The 19,673-nt window shown below is 23.1% G+C and overlaps 7 protein-coding genes across 7 annotated transcripts; 2 read left to right on the top strand and 5 right to left on the bottom strand. All coding sequences in view use genetic code 6, as the record gives it.

The window, feature by feature from the left end:
* Positions 1-9: 9 nt before the first annotated feature.
* Positions 10-2,916, top strand: TTHERM_00248450 (oxysterol-binding protein; the record flags this gene model as incomplete). The annotated part of the gene is made up of 4 exons (XM_001023875.2): positions 10-531; positions 1,163-1,519; positions 1,581-1,740; positions 1,874-2,916. The coding sequence occupies 4 exons, from the start codon at positions 10-12 to the stop codon at positions 2,914-2,916; spliced, it is 2,082 nt and encodes a 693-aa protein (XP_001023875.2).
* Positions 2,917-3,558: 642 nt separating this feature from the next.
* Positions 3,559-6,258, top strand: TTHERM_00248460 (oxysterol-binding protein; the record flags this gene model as incomplete). The annotated part of the gene is made up of 4 exons (XM_001023876.2): positions 3,559-4,083; positions 4,478-4,819; positions 4,882-5,041; positions 5,216-6,258. 4 exons carry the CDS (start codon positions 3,559-3,561, stop codon positions 6,256-6,258), a joined length of 2,070 nt encoding a protein of 689 aa, XP_001023876.2.
* An 866-nt stretch (positions 6,259-7,124) lies between these two features.
* On the bottom strand, positions 7,125-8,004 carry TTHERM_00248470 (von willebrand factor type A domain protein; the record flags this gene model as incomplete). The annotated part of the gene is made up of 2 exons (XM_001023877.2): positions 7,696-8,004; positions 7,125-7,640 (listed from the first exon to the last, which is right to left on the bottom strand). Exons 1-2 carry the CDS (start codon positions 7,948-7,950, stop codon positions 7,125-7,127), a joined length of 771 nt encoding a protein of 256 aa, XP_001023877.1. The 5' UTR covers positions 7,951-8,004.
* A 1,600-nt stretch (positions 8,005-9,604) lies between these two features.
* On the bottom strand, positions 9,605-10,424 carry TTHERM_00248480 (hypothetical protein; the record flags this gene model as incomplete). The annotated part of the gene is made up of 2 exons (XM_001023878.2): positions 9,605-10,120; positions 10,170-10,424. 2 exons carry the CDS (start codon positions 10,422-10,424, stop codon positions 9,605-9,607), a joined length of 771 nt encoding a protein of 256 aa, XP_001023878.2.
* A 647-nt stretch (positions 10,425-11,071) lies between these two features.
* On the bottom strand, positions 11,072-12,062 carry TTHERM_00248490 (hypothetical protein; the record flags this gene model as incomplete). The annotated part of the gene is made up of 4 exons (XM_001023879.1): positions 11,072-11,120; positions 11,165-11,399; positions 11,574-11,888; positions 12,002-12,062. 4 exons carry the CDS (start codon positions 12,060-12,062, stop codon positions 11,072-11,074), a joined length of 660 nt encoding a protein of 219 aa, XP_001023879.1.
* Positions 12,063-13,505: 1,443 nt separating this feature from the next.
* On the bottom strand, positions 13,506-15,728 carry TTHERM_00248500 (syntaxin 43; the record flags this gene model as incomplete). The annotated part of the gene is made up of 8 exons (XM_001023880.3): positions 13,506-13,610; positions 13,669-13,834; positions 14,680-14,890; positions 14,946-15,027; positions 15,110-15,213; positions 15,264-15,413; positions 15,477-15,565; positions 15,634-15,728. The coding sequence occupies 8 exons, from the start codon at positions 15,726-15,728 to the stop codon at positions 13,506-13,508; spliced, it is 1,002 nt and encodes a 333-aa protein (XP_001023880.3).
* A 1,386-nt stretch (positions 15,729-17,114) lies between these two features.
* TTHERM_00248510 (Serine/Threonine kinase domain protein) lies at positions 17,115-19,565 on the bottom strand (the record flags this gene model as incomplete). The annotated part of the gene is made up of 9 exons (XM_001023881.3): positions 17,115-17,237; positions 17,322-17,468; positions 17,544-17,634; positions 17,698-17,762; positions 17,821-17,858; positions 18,076-18,138; positions 18,632-19,015; positions 19,206-19,260; positions 19,338-19,565. 9 exons carry the CDS (start codon positions 19,563-19,565, stop codon positions 17,115-17,117), a joined length of 1,194 nt encoding a protein of 397 aa, XP_001023881.2.
* Between the last annotated feature and the right edge of the window lie 108 nt (positions 19,566-19,673).

Raw genomic sequence — 19,673 nt, forward strand, 5'->3', positions numbered from 1 at the left:
AAATAACAGATGGAAGGATATTTAAAAAAATAGATTAATCCCTTTTACTGGAAAGATCGCTACTTTATCCTGCATGAAGATTGTTTGATATATTCAGAAACTCAAGGTTCTGAAAAGAAGGGTACCATTCATCTTAAGATAGCAGATATTATCTAAGTTCCAGAAGATCCTACAAAAATAATTATAAATTCAGGAACTAAGCAAATAGAAGTTAGAGCTCCAAGTGTAGAGCTTAAAGTTAAGTGGTACAATGCATTAAAGGATGCTTAAATTAAAGCATAGCGAGAATTTGATGAAATGTCTGTAGAATAACTTAAAGAAGTAACAAAATCTTCTAAGAATCTTGACCCAAAATTCAAGCGTATGCTAATGGAAACAAACCAAGAAAAAATAGAAAAATTACTCGTAGAAGCTTATGAAGCAGGTGCTAGATTTGATGAAACTCTTTCTTATTTGCTTCCTAAACTAACAAATAATCCATAAATCTCCTAATAGGTAGATTCCCTTCAAACTGAAGCTCATATAATTAAGGTAAATAATTTTTTTAGATACCAAAAAATTCAATACAAAATTATAGGTATAAAACGTATTTATTTTTTTTATTATTCAATCAACGCAGATAGATATAGAATAAAAATTCAAAAAATATTCATGCATTTTACAAATAATTTGAAAATACTTTTTCAATTAAAATATAACATAGCATCATTTATCACATCATTTAGTAGATAGCAAAATAAGGTTTTAATCATTCAAAAATAAATCATTATTTAAATTTATTACATTTATATCTAACTAAAAAATACTATTATAGATAGAGATTATAAGTAATAAATAAAACTCAAATACATTAAATAAATTAAGATAAATAAAAATAAATTAATGTATTTTAGCATATTAATTTCATTTCTATTTCAAAATTTAGCAAGTATCCTTCCAAATTTATCTGGTTGATTGATAGTTATTCTTAAGCAAACTAATTTATATTCTACACTAAACTTTAAATTGTAAAACCTATCTTCATTGAATATGCATTTCTTTAACAGTTAAAAAAAAGAAGCTTTTAGTATCATAATTATTTATAATAATTTGCAGTTAAGAGTTTAAATTATGAAGATTTATATTAAAAATTGTCTGAAAATAATTTTAAATAATAAATTAGAGTACTTTAAAGGAATGTCTCCTTTCAATCGAAAATGAAAGAAAGAGATTATTCAGAGCTTCATAAGTTATAGCAAATGAGTTAGATGGAAACTTTGTAGAGGATAGAATTACTCGTAACGGAGGATATAATAGAGATAACACAGAAGAGCATAAATTTTATGATATAGAGGATGAAAATAATACTGAATTCTAAAGTATTATGGAAGACGATTATTTTTATAAGGAACAACAGTCAGTTATGATATTAGAAAATTTCGCTAATGACAATGTAGTTGCTAAATCAGGATAACCCAATAATAAAATTTCACAAAGCTCTCTAGTTTCTTATTTCAGCAAGCACTGTCCAGTTAGATATGTAATTAATTACTTATATTTTGAGTTTAAATCTAAAATTAAATTTCTTTTTTTTTAAAAAGAGATTATTGACATAGAACCCTTCATACAAAGCTACTGAAATCCCAGACGAACCTGTCAGATATACACTACCTATAGAAAAAGACCCTAATGAAAAAATAAATGTTTGGTCTATTCTTAAAGACTCTATTGGAAAAGATTTAACTAAATTTGCAGTTCCAGGTAAGTTTCGTTTTTTCTTAAACTTTATTTTAATAAAATAAATTTTATTTGATTTTTGTTGGAAGTCTTTTCGCAATTTATTTAAATAAAAGTTTTATTTGGTATATTTGTTAATTTTTTAAATGAAAAATAGTTTATCTTAATGAACCAATCAGTATGCTTCAAAGATTAGCAGAGTAGATGGAATATTCAGAAACACTAGATCATGCTAATGAAACTGATGACTAAGGTTTAGCACTTTGTTATTGTATGGGATTTGGTGTAAGTGTTTATGCTGGTACTATAAACAGAACAAAAAAACCCTTTAACCCTCTATTAGGAGAAACTTTCGAATTTGTTGATGAAAAGAAAGGCTATCGCTTTATTTCAGAGCAGGTTAGCCACCATCCTCCTATTTCGGCTGGATATGCAGAAAGTAAAAACTATATTTTCTAGGGAGACTCTAATATAAAAAGTTAGTTCTGGGGAAAATCGTTTGAGGTAAAACCTTTAGGTAATATGCATATAAAACTTAGAAGATTGAACCACGATATAGTCTTTAAAAAATGCACAACAGCTGCCAAAAATATTATTATTGGACAGATATATTTAGATCATTTCGGTGAAATGGAATACAAAAATTATACAACAGGTGTCAATGGTATTCTGACTTTAAAAGAAAAAGGAATGTTTAGTGACAAAGGCCAATATGAAATAGATGGTTGGGTAAAGAATAAAGATGGAAAAGTCTTATATACCTTAAAGGGTAAGTGGAATGAGGATTTGAAGTGCACAAATGCCGAAACAAATCAAACCACTGTTGTATGGAAGCGCTATCCTCTACCTGAAAAGTCAGATAGATACTACCACTACACAACCTATGCCTTCTAGTTAAATCATCTTTACAAAGATTTAATGAAGAAAGTACCCCCTACAGATAGCAGACTGCGTCCTGATTAACGCGCTCTTGAATATGGATTGCTCTCTATTGCATCAGAAGAAAAATTGCGTCTCGAATAAAAGTAGAGAGCACGCAGAAAAGAAAATGAATAATCCGGCCAACATCACAAAATAGTTTTCTTTGAAGAAAAAATGGATCCTTTGACAGGTGAAAAAGAATATAAGTATAAGGGTGGCTATTGGGAAGCTAGAGATAAAGGAGACTGGTCTGGTTTAGGTTTATTGGATATTTACTGATTAATTAATTATGATTTAAGATAAGAAAAAATACTAATTGCAATATTTAAATTGATTATTATTCGATTAAGTTCTAATATTAATTTGATTCCTTCATGCAAAAATAAAATTAATTTTCTTTCTTTAACTAATATTTTATGTTATTTTCTTTGGTTTTAAAACTTTTTATTGTTTATTAATTATTCTTACCCTAAAATATTTACTTTTAATGTAATTTCTCAAATATCCTAATTAATTCTTTCAAATAAAATCAAACTCAATTTAATTATTTAAAAAAATTTATTTTAAAATAAACAAATAAATATAATATTAATATATAATTGAAGCTTAACAGGTAGTTAATTATATCAAAAATTTAATGAAATATATCTATTTCTTACATTTAAGCTATTATTTGTAAGTTTTTGACCTTGATAAAAACAAAAATCATGAATATAAATTTTGAGTTATAATAAATTAATCAATTTTTAAAAATAGTCCATATAAAAAATTTAATAAAAGTTATATCAAATCTATAAATAATTGAATTTGATAAGTAATTTATCAAAAGTACCAACTTGAATATAATTTTTAGCATAATTGAATTATAATTTATTTATTTCTTTATTTAATTGCCAGTAAAATTGAATAAAAAAAGTAATAATGGAAGGGTATTTAAAGAAGTGGATCAATCCAATTCTGTAATGGAAGGAAAGATATTTTATATTGCATCAAGATTGTTTGATTTATTCTGAAAAGCAAGGATTAGATAAGAAAGGAACAATCCATTTGAAGATAGCAGATATCATTTCAGTTCCTGAAAATCCATGTAAGATTGTAATTAACTCTGGGACAAAGCAGATAGAAGTTATAGCACCAGATGTTGACTAGAAGGTAAAGTGGTTTAAGGCATTAAAAGATGCATAAATTAGAGCCTAAAGAGAGTTTGATGAGATGTCAATAGATTAACTTTAAGAAATCACAGCTAACTCTAAAAATCTTGATCCTAAGCTTAAGCGAATGCTATTAGATTCAAATCAAGAAAAAATTGAAAAGTTATTGATAGAATCATTTGAAGCAGGCGCTAGATTTGAAGAAATACTTTCAGAATTGCTCCCTAAATTAACAAATAATCCTGGGATAAGTAAGCTCCTTGATTCTCTATAGAATGAAGCACATAATATCAAGGTAGTTTAATTTTATTGTTAAAAATATTACAGTTCTAGTGGTAGAACAAAGGTGATAACTACTTGCCTGATAAATAAATATTCCAATTCAAAGCATTTTAGAAAGCTTTTATAGGGCTTCATTTTTTAATTGTTATTATCTTATTCTCAAAATGTTATTTAGATTTTAAAACGTGGGAAAAATGTAGAAAATTTTAGAGTTAGAATCATAAATTTTAACTCTCAAACTTTTTTGCTTTGTTTTAAAAAATATTAACAGTTTTTATTACTTTCCTTAAATCTAGCTTTTTATTTGAGAGATAAAGATTTAATACATACTTTGAATAAATTTTGTACAAAATTTATCAAACGTAGATTATTTAATAATATTATTAATTTCACAAAAATATAATTAGAGTAATTTAAAGGATTGTCTATTAACAATCGAAACAGAAAGAAAGAGGCTATTTAGAGCTTCTCAAGTTATTGCAAATGAGTTAGAAGGAAATTTTAATGAAGAAAGATTTAATCGTAACCCTAAATTATACAGAAAGGATACAGAAGAAGAAAAATTCTATGAAATAAATGATGATAATACAGAATTTTAGAGTATAATAGAAGATGATTACTTCTATAAAGAATAAGAATCTGCTTTAATATTAGCAGAGTTTTCAAATCAATAATAAACAACAAAAGCTACAGACAGTGGTTAGACATAACTTTTATCATATTTGAATAAATCATGTCAAATAAAATATGTAAATATTAAATATATTAATTATAATTTTTCTTCATACATTTTTATCAATAAATTAATTAGAGGTTATTAACATAAAATCCTACTTATAAAGCTATAGATATATCCGATTAGCCTACAAGATTAACTTTACCTATATAGCAAGACCCCAATGAAAAAATTAACATGTGGTCTGTATTTAGAGAGGCAATCGGTAAAGATTTATCCAAGTTTGCAGTACCAGGTAATTTATTTATTTATTTAATTAATTATTATTTTATTTTCATAAAATTTTTGTAATTATAATAAAATTTTATAACAAAAAATTAAATTTTGATTGAACCCTGCTGCTCATTTTATTATTAATTTCAATAAATTAAAATCAAAAATATTTAATTAATTGAATTTTTTTATTTAGTCTATTTTAACGAGCCAATGAGTATGCTTTAAAAGCTTGCAGAACAAATGGAATATTCAGATTTATTAGATTCAGCTAATGCAACTGATGATTAAGGACTTGCTTTATGTTATTGTATGGCTTTCGGTATTAGTGATCTTGCAGGTACTATAAACAGAGTTAAAAAACCTTTCAATCCTTTATTAGGGGAAACCTTTGAGTATATAGACGATAAAAAGGGATACACCTTTATTGCTGAGTAAGTAAGTCATCATCCTCCTATCTCAGCATGCTTTGTTGAGAGTAAAAACTATGTTTTCCATGGTGATTCTAACATAAGAAGCTAGTTTTGGGGAAGATCTTTTGAAATAAACCCTGTTAGTTATTTGTATATTAAGCTAAATAGATTAAAACATGATATAGTTTTTAAAAAGTGCACTTCATCAGTAAAAAATATAATGGTTGGTTCTATGTACATAGATCATTTTGGATAAATGGAATTCAAAAATTATACTACAGGTGTTTATGGCTAACTAAATTTGAAAGAGAAAAGTGCCTGGAGCAATTCAGGGTAATTCGAAGTAGAAGGATGGGTCAAAAATAAAGATGGAAAAAGTTTATATTCGCTAAAAGGAAAATGGAACGAAGACTTAAAATGTACAAACTTAGAGACTAATTAAGTAATTACAGTTTGGAAACGTCTTCCTTTACCTACAAACTCTGATAGATATTATCACTATACACAACATTCATTCTAGCTTAATCATCTTACAAAGGAAATGTTAAAGAAAATACCACCCACTGACAGTAGACTTCGTCCAGATTAAAGAGCATTAGAATTCGGTTTGTTATCTATAGCTGCAGATGAAAAACTTCGTCTTGAATAAAAGCAGAGAATCCGTAGAAAAGAAAACGAAGCAGCAGGATAGCACCATTAAACAGTTTTTTTCGAAGAAAAAATTAACAGTTTAACAGGTGACAAAGAATATAAATATAAAGGCGGTTATTGGGAAGCTAGAGAGTAAGGGAACTGGTCAAATCTAGGTCTATTAGACATCTATTGAAATATTTAGCCATAAAAAATTTCATTATTTTTTTTCATATTTGAAAATTGTGATTTATTGAAGTGTTAAATTAAATTTTTTATATAATTAAAATAAAATAATATAACTTAGAAAAAGAAAAAATACTCTAAAAGTAAGTAAGTTTAACTAGCTTCCAAAATATATTTTAAGAATTTTATTTCAAATTTTTTCTAAAACATATTTATATATATTTATTTTTGATCATTTCCTTTTATTAGAATATATTTTTTCTTAATTACTTAATTATAATAATAAATCATGGCTAAAATAAACGATAACTATATATATTTATATTTTTTATAAATTTTACTTTATGAGAAATTAAAAAATCGAATTTGAAAATTAAAATAAAATTAAGAAAGATCTTAAACATGAATTATAAACCTGAAATGCTTATTTATTAATTTACTTTAACATTTAGAAAATATAAAAAGAATTTAGTCATCACTTAAAAACGATATTATTTTTGAGTAATCACTAACAAGTCTGTTCTCTTTTTTATGTTGATGTATTTCAAAAGTTTTTTTAAAAAAATATTAACTTAGTTTTTTATCACCTAAATGGATAAAAAAAAATTTTTTAATTAACTTAATTAGAGAAAAAATTTTAATTTAAATATTAATTAACATTTTTATTTTGCATAGATTTCATAGAGGTATTAATTATAAAGAATTGAGGTGAAGCTATTTTAAATAATGAGGATTTACAGTTATTTAAAAAATGGAAAATAAATTTAATTAAGCTTATTAACTGAAAATAAGTAATTAAATATGAGTTTACACTTTATTAATATTTTAAATTGAACATATATTAATATTTAAGAAAGAGTTTGTATTATTTTATTTTCATGAAACATTTTTCTCAATATTACTTAAAACACCTTCCCACATTTGTGTTTTGTTATCTTTTTATTGGAAATTTTCACTAAGATTAATCGTATCTTTAAAATAATCTCCAAAGCACTCCTTAAATAATTACTCCATTTTAGAAATAGCATGATTTGGCTTGATCAAAAAATACTATATGTCGTGTAATTAGAGTAAATTTTTGATGTCTTCTCTTTTTGTTCCACAAGGGCAACCATTAATTGACCATTACTTATCACTGCTAAGAAATCCATATTCCTCACCATGAGGAGGAGCATCACAAATATGAAATAAAAATCTTTGAGACTTTTCTTCTTTTCCAATAACAGTTTTTCTCCATGAAGTTTTTGTAATTCCATCCCTCAAGCCATCCATAACAGCTTCAGGAATATCTCCTCCTCCAGTAGCAATTACCGTATGAAGTTTCTAAACAATCTAGTATCCACTGCACAAGTCAGTAAAATCTGTCAGCATTTCGCTTTGAGGTGTATGATCCTTTTTAAATATAATAAAGTATTTAAAATTAAATTAAACTTTTAAATTAATTTACTATGTATGTGCAGAGAGAAAATTTTAAGTCGTATTCCTTATTTTTAAATTTTTCTACTATTTTACAAATAGTTTATTTAGCTTATTTAATATAGGTTGACATAGACCCAGACTAATCAAGAACAAACAGAATATCAACATAGTTGTCGAAGTCCTCTCTATCGCTGTCATTTAAATCAAAATCATTTATGTCAAAATTTGTTTATCCCTTTTATATAGATTCAGTTTTTTTAGCCAGTTGAATTGCTTATCCCATTCTTTATTTTTGTTTAATTCGTTGAATATTTTGGGTAATAATATTGTTGATTTATAATTAATTTATGAATAATTTATTAAAAATTATTGATTGTTGCACAGTAGATTGTTTTTAAAGTTCATATTTTTGATGGAGAAAGCAAATTTTTGATAAAATCTAACATAATTAATTTCTAATCAAAATACATAATTTGGTAAATTAAGATGCTAAATCTAATAGCTACAAAGCAATTAACAAACTACAAAAAAATAAATATATGTAAAAGCTATAATTAAAAATTTCCTAATCTAATTTGATGGAGAAAGAGAATTTTTGATAAAATCTAATATAATTTAATTATTATAAAATACTTCTTAGACGCTAAATTAAGATGCTTAATGTAATAGCTACAAAACAATATACAAACTACAAAAAAACAAGCAATATATGTAAAAGCCATAATTAAAAATTTCCTAATCAAAATCAAATCTTATTTAGATATTTTAATTAATATAAGAATTATTTTACAGTTGATGAAATAAATTCTCCTTAATGAACTTAATTGATTCTAAAAGAAAACGAAGCAGCGGGATAACAGTTTAACAAGTGGCAAAGAATATAAATATAAAGAATGTTATTGGGAAGTTGTAAAGAAAGGAAACTGGCCAAATATAGGTTTGTTAGATATCTATTGAAATATTTAGCTTTTAATAAAATTTCACTAGTTTATTTATATTTAAATGTGTGTTTTTTATTAAAATATTTAATTAAATTTGTCATTTAAATAAAATAATATTGAATAAGAAAAAATACTTTAAAAGTTTAAATAACTTTCAAATATTTTAAGAAGTTTATTCTAAATTTTTCAAGATTATCTTTATTTTTTATTACTTTTGTCTCTTTTCTATTTATTAAAATAATTATTTTCTATATTTATTTAATTAAAAATGATATAAATGAAATGCTCATTTATTAATTTACTCTAACTTTTTATCACCCTAATATAAAAAAAAATTTAAAATCAACTGAATTAGAAAAATATATTTTAATTTAAATATTAATTGCTATAAAAAAAAAAATAAATTATGCTATTTGAAAATAATTTTTTTATTTATCTGAGAAAAAATAAAAAGCATTATTTTCTCCAAAATTAAGTTATTAATCTCTCTCTCCATCAATATTAGGTGATTAATATCTAACTTATTTATTTATTTATGATTGTTCTTTGAATAAATAAAAAATACAAGACATTTTATAGAAAGTCATTTCTATTTTATTTATAAATGTATAAAATTTTCCTAAAAATATTAAAATAAATTTTGCTATTCTCAAATAATTATTTCTTAAGCAGGAAATATATAGTATAGTAATAAATACTATTTTATTAATTAAAATAAAATTTAAAATAATAAAAAAAGTTATCAAAATAAACAACACTAATTTAGGTTTCTAAGAATTGGGGATAAGGGAATTTAAATAATGAGGATTTACGGTTACTAAAAAAAGGAAAATAAATTTAATTAAGCTTACTAAATTAAAATAAATACTTAAAATAGATATGAGTTTATGTTTTATTAATATTTTAAATTGAAAAAACACGCATATTTAATAAAGCAATAATAAAGTTTAAGTCGTCTTCATGATTACCAGTGCTTTGTTTTGTTTTATTTTATTTTCATGAAACATTTTTCTCAATATTACTTAAAACTCCTTCCCACATTTTTGTTTTGCTATCTATTTGTTGGACATTTTCACAAAGATTAATTGTATCTTTATAATAATCTCCAAAGCACTCCTTAAATAATTATTCCATTTTAGAAATATAATCATTTGGCTTGATCAAAAAATATTATATGTCGTGTAATTAGAGTAAATTTTTGATATCTTCTCTTTTTGTTCCACAAGGACAACCATTAATTGACCATTACTTATCAATGCTAGGATAACCATATTCCTCACCATGAGGAGGAGCATCACAAATATGAAACAAAAATCTCTGAGACTTTTCATCTTTTCCAATAACAGTTTTTCTCCATGAAGTTTTTGTAATTCCATCCCTCAAGCCATCCATAACAGCTTCAGGAAGATCTCCTCCTCCAGTAGCAATTACAGTATGAAGTATCTTAACAATCTACTAACCACTGCACAGGTCAGTAAAGTCTGTCAGAATTTGGCTTTAAGGTTCATGATCCTTTATAATAAAGTATTTAAAATTAATTTAGACTTTTATATTAATTTACTATGTATGTGCAGAGAGAAAATTTTAAGTCATACTCCTTATTTTTAAATTTTTCTACTATTTTACAGATAGTATATTTAGCTTATTCTATATATGCTTACATAGACCCAGATTTTTCAAGAACAAATAGAATGTCAACATAGTTGTCGAAATCCTCTCTATCGCTGTCATTTAAATCAAAATCATTTATGTCAAAATTAGTCTTGCCCTGTTAAATAGATTCAGTATTTTTAGCCAGTTGAATTGCTTATCCCATTCTTTATTTTTGTTTAATTCCTTGAATATTGCGTTTAATAATATTGTGATTTATAGTTAAATTATGAATAATTTATAAAAGATTATTGATTGTTGCATTGTAGATTGCTTTTAAAGCTCATATTTTTTGATGGAGAAAGTTAATTTTTGATAAAATCTAACATAATTAAATTCTTATAAAATACTTATAAGACGCTAAATTAAGATGATCAATCTAATAGCTACAAAACAATTAACATACAAAAAAACAATATATGTAATAGCCATAAATAAAAAATTTCCTAACAAATCTTATTTAGATGTTTTAATTAAAAGAAGAATATTTCACAGTTAGTTAAATTAATTCTCCTTAATGAACCTAATGATTCTAATATTCAAAAATTAATATTTACAACTATAAATAAATATTTCATTCATTTTAAAGTATATTAAAAATAAATGTTTTATATATTAAATTTATTGAAAAATTGACTTTTGTTTCACATACAAGTATAAAAACTTAATTACAGGAAATTTGACAAATGGTTTGGGTTAAACATCATTAGAGTATTTTGTTTCTAAGAATTTTAATTATTTTATTCTTTTTTTAATTTAATAAATTTAATATTTTAATCAAAGTAATGCGTATTAATTACTTTGGTTTCAAAATCAATAAAAAAAAGCCTGCTATCTCCTTAATATTAAAGAGTGTACTAGCCTATAAAAGTAGAATTGTTAATTTTAATCATATTTTATACAAACATTCTCGGCGATTGCTATTGGAGGTCAGGCTTAGTATCAATTTAAATAGAATTACTTTTTTAAATTTTCTCTTTGTGGTTGGACAGAATAGAATTATCATGGTTAGAATCAATATAGATATTAGATTTAATTTTGGTTTCATCGAAATCTAATACTTGCAGATTTTCAAAGTAGTTAATTAAATACTCGTTTTTTTACACATGAGTAATTTTGACTGAGTTAGACTATCCTTCTCCTATGCTAAATGGAATTTTTATTTTTTTTATTATTCTTTAACTAATTAGATCAAATATAATAAAAATTTTATTCTGTGAAATGATTAGTATTTTATCATTTTTATTTTCTAAAGGAAGGAGATGATCAATTCCATGCTTAATATTTTGAATTTGTATTTATTTAATTAAATTACCCTAATAGTTGAGTAGTGAAATTTAATTACTAGATTTGAAAGCAGTTATTAAATATTTTTAGTTTGTTATGAGCAATAATTAGTTTTAAATTTAAAAACAATCTTATGTTAATATTCTTTGTGCAGCTTCTTTGAAGTCTTATGGTTCATTTTAGTTACTTCTATATACAAACGGCTATTTGTAACTTGAAAAAGTAGGATTAACAGTCAGTTTAGAATAAGAGTTTTAGCTATTGCTCTCACCAATTATAGATTTTATTTGCCTTACTATTGGAATTCCGCTTAAGTTTTCAATTTTGTAAAGTTAAGATTAGTCTATAAAAAATACGTTTTGTTTTTTAGCATAAATAGTTTTAAATGTAAAAGAAATAGTTAATTTTTTTATTATTTTTTTTGTCTTCTCATTAATCAAACACATGTGAGTCTACCTCTCTGAGTGATCAACTCTATAAGTTAACAATAAATTTCCTCCCAAGCTTATTACATCATTGTAATTTTCTATATTTTTTAGAGTTACTCTCTTAAGCAACTTCATTAGAATAATTTGATTATCGGATTATTGAGTTTGATTTTAAATTAAAAATTTGTTTGACTATAATTTAAAATGCAAATTACTATTTTAAATTTAATGAATAAGAATAAAAAAATTATGATTTTTTTATTTATTGTTTGTTTATTTGTTTGTCTGTTCAAATTTTTTTAATCAGAAATTATTTATTTTTTTAATGTTGACAAAAATTGATTGCTTTATAGTTATTTAGTTAGTTGGATTTATAATTATTAATATTTTTCTAAGTATTTATAATTAATTTGTCTGCTTTCTTAATTAATTTAATTTTAATTTTGCAAAATCTTAAATTATTAAGGAACAAATCTAATAACAAAAAAATATCTTTGTCATTTAAAAACATAATGTTTTTTATATCAGTTTAATAAATAATATATCAATTTTGTAGGAATTCTCAATAATAAATACACTAGTACATTTTTTTGAGTTTAATATAAATTAATAACTTTAAAATGAGAAAAATATTTTTGTAATCTAATTTTTACCACTAATGAAGTAGCTTTAAATGCTTGAATTTTACACAAGATCCAATTTTTTATTTTCTATTGCTAAATAAATATTTGAGAATTATACTTTGAAAAAAATTAATGAATTCAATTTAAATAAGGAGCACAACATCAATACGATTTAAGGAAAATGGTTATTTTCATACATTAAAATTATTTGTTTTTAATTTAAAAGTGTTAAATTATACAAATTAGTTAGAGTTACTGTTAGCAATTTTACAGCTTTATAGAAAAATTGTTAATACTATCATAGGTTACTTAGATAAAAAGTAAAGTTATTAGAGATAGAACCAATTTCTTTTATATTTATAGGTAAATAAATAATTGTTAAATTTTGATGATGAAAGTCTAAAATAATATGTATTTAAAGCTTATTTTTGAGAGAAAGTTAATTAGAAAATATTTACTAGATGATTTTCCAAGTAAAACATTTTTGAAAAATTAAAATATAAAATTTAAAACATTAATATATTTCACTTAACCAAAAAATTATTTATCATATAAATTAATTTTAAATTTTCTCAAAAAAATTGATAAAGAACCTTGTTCGTTGTTTAATTCTTTCAAAATAATAAAATACTTGATTTATTTTAAAGATTAGATATAATAAATATATTGTATATACAAATAAAATATAATGATAAAGATATAAATACTACTTTAAGTTTATAAATATTAATTATTAATTTATAGATTTTAATGTCAAGTCGCTGCTTTGTTATAAAATTTACAAAGCTATTATCAAACTTTGTTTCTTTAATGAAAAATTATGTTAATATAAGCATTTAAGCTCCTTAAATTAGTTAATTTAATTATAATTTGAAAATTCAATGAATATAAATAGTATTTTATATTAGCTCAAGAAGTGTATTTTAAAATCAGCACTAAAGAAAAGAAGACTATAAAACCAATTAAAGCATGTATTACTCGTTGTGCAAAAGGACTTTCTTAATGTTTAAGGGCCTTTAAATTAATTAAGTAAATTAAACAAAATTTAAAGCTGAAAATTAAATTTTTTTACCTTCTTTAACTGTTAATTTGTTTTTACAACATTATTTTTAGTTTCTGAAATATTAAAGTCAATTCTATCTAAAAGTGTTCCTTAGTCAATTACAAGGACATGCAGAGTTTTGTAAATATCTGATAACTCGTTAATTTGGTCAACTAACTGATTAATATCTTTTTCTCTATTTATTAATTTAATTTATGAGAATTCTACATTTTTAAATATAAGTATCATAATGTTTCGATAGGATTCAAAATAAACATCCAAAAATAAAAATATTAGAATAGAGGTTAGACATTATTTACGATAGAAAATAGCCAATAAATTATTTTGTCTATTATCTATCTATTTATTTATAATATTCATTTGCAAAATTATTAAAAATAAATATGTGGATTTTTGTAAGTATTTTTTTGTTTTGTTTTTCTTTTCACCAAATTTCAACCAGTATTACATCATAAAGCAAAAAATTTTTTTTAAAAGACCTTTTAAAGATACTTCTTTAAGTTTCTACTGTTTAATAATCTTTACTAGTAAATATGTAATTTAAATATCTATCTTTAATTATCGGCCAGACATTTATGCAAAGTAAATATTTCATTTTGATAATAAAATTATGTTTTTGAAAACAAAAAATTTAATTTAATTCCAGAAAATTTATTTAATTCTTATGTTGTAAAAAGTAGTTTTATATCTAATTAATATGTTATTAAAATAAATTTAAGTAATTCTTTTAAGTTTTAAACTTAATTTTTTGCTATAAATTTTATTTTAATAAAGCTAAAATTTATTTTTAAATATCTTCATAAATCTCAACATATTTGATTAAATAATTTTAGAGTTTTTTATTTAGTTTATTAAGTTTTTAGATGACATTTCATCATATTCTAATTTATTTATCAGTTTATTTTCAAAACCAAAAATTTAGATTTTTGATATAAAAATTAAACTTGTTTCAAAATATGTAAAATTATTATTTAATTTTACTTAAGAATTAAAATTTTGATTGGAATAAATATTATTTACCTTCCTTTTGCAATTTCTTCATAAATATCGTCTTGTACTTGGCTTTATTTTTGAGACTCTATGTCATTAAATGGCATAAAGGTGTTACCAAAATCATCAGTTGAGTTACCATTCTTTTTGAGAGTGTCGTAGATTGCTTTCTATTACTTACGAAGACGAATAGTGATATCAGAAATTTATTAAGCTAGACTACTCTTTACATTTTTTCTTACTATTTTTATTTGAATACTTAATAACCTATTTGTTTTATTATTTAAAAATTTTACTCTGTTGCTCACTAGCTGATTCTCTTTTTAGAGCAGCCACTTCATCTATTTGTTATATCTTACGTTCACACTCTTTAATCATCTAAATTTATTGAAAATATTTTTATTAAATAGATTGATTAAATTTCATTAAAATTAATTTTTGCAATGTCTGATTAAATTACTTGATTTGCTTCTCTAGTTAAATCATAAATTTAATTATCAAGAGCAGAATTATCGCCGAATCCTCTTTTCAGTCTTTCTCTGCCTTTTTATGCAATTTACTGCTCTATTAATAAATTAAAAAAATCAACAAGGATTTTTAAATTTATTTATTACATATTGATTCTATTTATCTTAACTTCTAAATACATATTTCATAGTAATCGACCCATTCAGGAGGCAAATTATTTGACTTCAATTCGATTGTAATTGCATTTTTATCTTCTATAAATTTATCTTTTATTAGTAGAGATTCTTTATTACCATCTAGGGTAAGAGATCACAAAAAATAAATTAGAAAACAATAACATCTGTAAAATTAAACTTTACTTGAGTTCAAATCACTAATATTGCTATTGCTTCCAAATAAATTGTTCTGAGTTGCTGATTACTTTTAAAATTTTTCTTTTTGGTAGCGACTATGATTTATTTATTTATTTATTTAAATATTTTACTAATGATTTAGATATGAATATTAATTGCTTACTTCTTCCTCTGTATTTATCTTGTATTTTCCTTGTATTAAAGTAGAATATCAGTTTTATTCTTCCAATAACCTAGTGGTTTTCCTCCTACTTACATTTTTACTAAATATGGGTATGCTATTAATCTTAATATTAACTTAAATTGAACGAAATATTAATAATTTTTTTATCAATAATAAATTACTCAACTAAAATTTTTTATATTTTAATTAGTTGACTTTAACAAACATATGGTTTTTGTATAAGATTTTATTAAAAGCATACATGGTTAAATGCAAGCAGTATCTTGATTCCTCATTCTATTCATCTTAAAGCAAGCAAATGAATTAAATACTAATTAAATCAGCAATAAGACAGATTTATATTTTTCTGATAACAAAAAATTGAAGCTAAAATCATCTCTTTGAAAAGTTAAAATCTATCACATTATAGCTTATCTATCCCTTAATTTTCTATTTTTATTTACTTTAATGAAATCTAATGTTAATGAGTTTAAAATCATTAAAAATCCTAAATATTTGTTCTACTATATTAATTGTTGAACAGACTTTTAATCAAATAATTTTTCTTTTAAAATAACTATTAAATTAATCTTAAAATTATTTCTATTTTTTTTCAATATTGCAGATTTTTTTTAAATAATTTGAAAATCCTTATCAAATCAAAAGAAATAGCTTTAAAGTATAATTAAATGAAAACATTCACAAAATACCTTAACACATTTTTAAATTTTAATTCAAATTATATATTAAAAATAGATACTGTAAATAATCATTCTTACCTATCCTCACCATATTTAAATTTCAGTTAAGGACCTTAAATATGCAAGACATTAATTCTTCTTATGAGATATTTAATCAAATATTTTAGTGCCTTTGATAAAAATATTTCAATTAAATTAATTGATTGGGCATAGTTTATGGTACTAATTAAATTAATAATATTACAAATCAAATTCTATAAAAATATTATTATGCTTATAAAAAATTATTTAAAAATAAAGGAATTAATTAATTTTGATACTACATTTTTTTTAATTTAAGTAAGAAAACATTTAAACATTTTACATAAAAATTATTTTTTTAGAATTGATAATAAATTTTAAAATACAAAACAATGTATTTAGTCATTTATTTATTATATAATCAAAATTACTTAAAGAATATAAATATTTTGGATAAAAAACAGAGAGATACATATTCACTCATATATAATTAATATATTTTATGAGCATATCTTATCGTCTAGTAATAATTAGTTTCATAATTTATTTATTTTTCATTTTGTTTTATAGAAATTTTTTTATTAATTTATTTTGGTTTATCTAGAGTTTTTTTTAAAACTTTAATTATTTATTAATCATTTTATGTGAAAGTAATTTATTTATTATAAAAGAGTTTATTTCTAGTTTATTGTGTTGTTTTTTTGAATGTATGTTTCATACTACTTTTCAGTATATTTGTTTGTTTTAAAATAAATAGTATCAATTATTGTTGATGCTTACTCCTCCTTAGTAGGTAAATCCATCAAAATCTTGATTTCCTCCTGCCAAACCTCCGACATTAGGAGTGTAAGGGGTATTTTATACAGCTTGTTTAACAAATTCCTATTTGAATAAGATAAATTAATTATAATTGATGGATGGATGAATGAGTACAAATCAAAAAAAATCAAATAAATAAATAATTACATTAGAAATATATCTGGTATCTTATTCATTGTTGAATTTAAGTACGAAAGGAGGTCTAACATCTTTATTCAACAATTTTTCCCAATCAACTGTTTTGAAAAATGGATGGCTTTTTACTTAAGCAGCAGTATTCAATCTGTCTTTAGGCTATTAGATTTATTAATAATTTTAAATTAAAAAGTTTAAAAAAAAAATTGAGAATAAAATGCAATTTATTTTTACATTTTTAGCAAGCAATAACTAAATGAGATCCCATGCATCATTCTAGAACTAAGGTTTTCTTTGAATATCACTGTTGATTCTTTATTGATACCTTTTGATAATTAATTTTAATGATAAATTAATGAATTTATTGGTTCTCAATTAAAATAATTACATTTATTGCTTGTCTCTGCTGTAGAAAGGTGGAGCGCCAGAAAGAAATTCATAAAGTACACAACCCTATATTTAATTTAAATTTAGTAAGATTTTTTAATATCAAAAAGTTAAGCTTAATTACCAAACTGTACCAATCTACTTCTTTACCATGAGGTTAACCTATTCAATTTATAATGGAAATGTTATAAATAAGCGAATAACTTTAATTTTTTATTTGTATTTTTCATCTCTTTCATTTAAAATTATCAAAATTATTATTTAAATAAAAGTGATATAATAAATTATTTAAGTGAGACTATCTCTGTATTTTTTGTGGTTATTTTGACCATAAATAAAAACAAGGCAGTTTTAAGAAAATATTTTTGTTGAAATTTACCTAATAGAATTTCAGGAGCTAAGTATTCAGGAGTGCCACAAATTGTTTTGGTCTTATCTGAGTCTTTTTTAATGGAAAATAGAAAATTATTATAAAAGAATAATTTATATAATTGAGAATTGATAATATTATGATTTGATTGATGTGCAAGAAATTGATTGGATTCAATCTGAAAACAATATAGTGTTTTATTTAATGGTAGAAAAAAAAATTTTTAATATGTTTGCTTAATATCAAAAAAAAAATAAATTTATAAATAAATCGTCGTAATCAAAATATGACAGATTTATTTTTAAATATCAGAAATTATCTGGCTACAATAAATTGCCACAATATTTTCAGAAATTGAGAAGTTTTAATTGAGTATTTTTATCTTATTTGATTGATTGATTAAGTTTTGAGATTAAACCCCACAAATTTATTTTATTTTGCAAAATAATAATCATCTCTTTAATCCCCTTAGAATCTTCAATTAAAGCTATCTTAGCTTTTTTTGAGTAAATACTCATTTTAAGTCTTTATTGATTTAATGAATAAGCAGTGGATAATTTTTTACCTTTTACACCTTATTTGGAGAGACCAAAGTCACATATCTTGATGTGTCCATCTGCTCCTAGTAGTATATTTTCTGGTTTTAAATCTCTATAAATAGTGTCTTTAGAATGGAGATATTCCAGTGCGAGTACTAATTCTGAGACATAGAATCTAGCTACGTCTTCTTTAAAGTATTTGGCCTTTCTGATATGATAAAACATTTCACCACCTTGCATAAAGTCCATAACAAAGTAAAGTTTAGTAGTGGTTTAGAAGGCATATTTCAACTGAACAATGAAGGGAGATTTCATGTTAACCATAATATTTTTTTCCTCAATGGTCTTTAGCTTTTGGTGCTGTTTAGTTAAATTGCTTTTTCTCAATTACTTCATTGCGTAAATCTTGCCTATATTCATTTATACGAGTTTATTATTAATTTAACTAACTTACATATTTATCATCTTCACTTTGACTCAGTAAACTCTAAAAAATCAGCCAAACTCTTTAACATGTTTCTAATTTTTTAGAGCTCCCGATTCATAATTTGTGAAGCAGATTGTTTTAAATATTTATTTGAAATTTTCTATAAATTTTACCATCATCTTTCTTCTAGACCATGAAAACTTTTCCGAAAGAACCTTCACCAATAACCTATTGTATATGCAAAAAATTATAAAATTATTATTAAACATTGTCTCAAAATATTGAGATTTTTATTCAAAAATTACCTTTAAAATTTCAAAATCGCTCAATACAACTTTTTATTAATTATTTTATTCATCTTCGTTATTTCCCTTAATTTAAATTCTAACTGTCTCTTCAGAGTTAGGTTTGGTAGAGCCCATATCATCTTCTAAATCTTCTTATTTTTGATCATCACCAAGCAACTTGGAATTAGTATTTTGATCATCCTCATTATCAGGCTTACCGCCAAACACACTCAAACATGCTCCCATTTTTCTATTAGTATTTTTGATAGATTTTGATTTTATTTGTCAGACTATTTGCCTTGTTAAATAGTTTATAACTCTCTAATTCTTATTTCGAGTATATAAATAAATCAA

Source organism: Tetrahymena thermophila, assembly GCF_000189635.1.
Source record: "Tetrahymena thermophila SB210 genomic scaffold scf_8254406, whole genome shotgun sequence".
Taxonomy (NCBI): Eukaryota; Ciliophora; class Oligohymenophorea; order Hymenostomatida; family Tetrahymenidae; genus Tetrahymena; species Tetrahymena thermophila.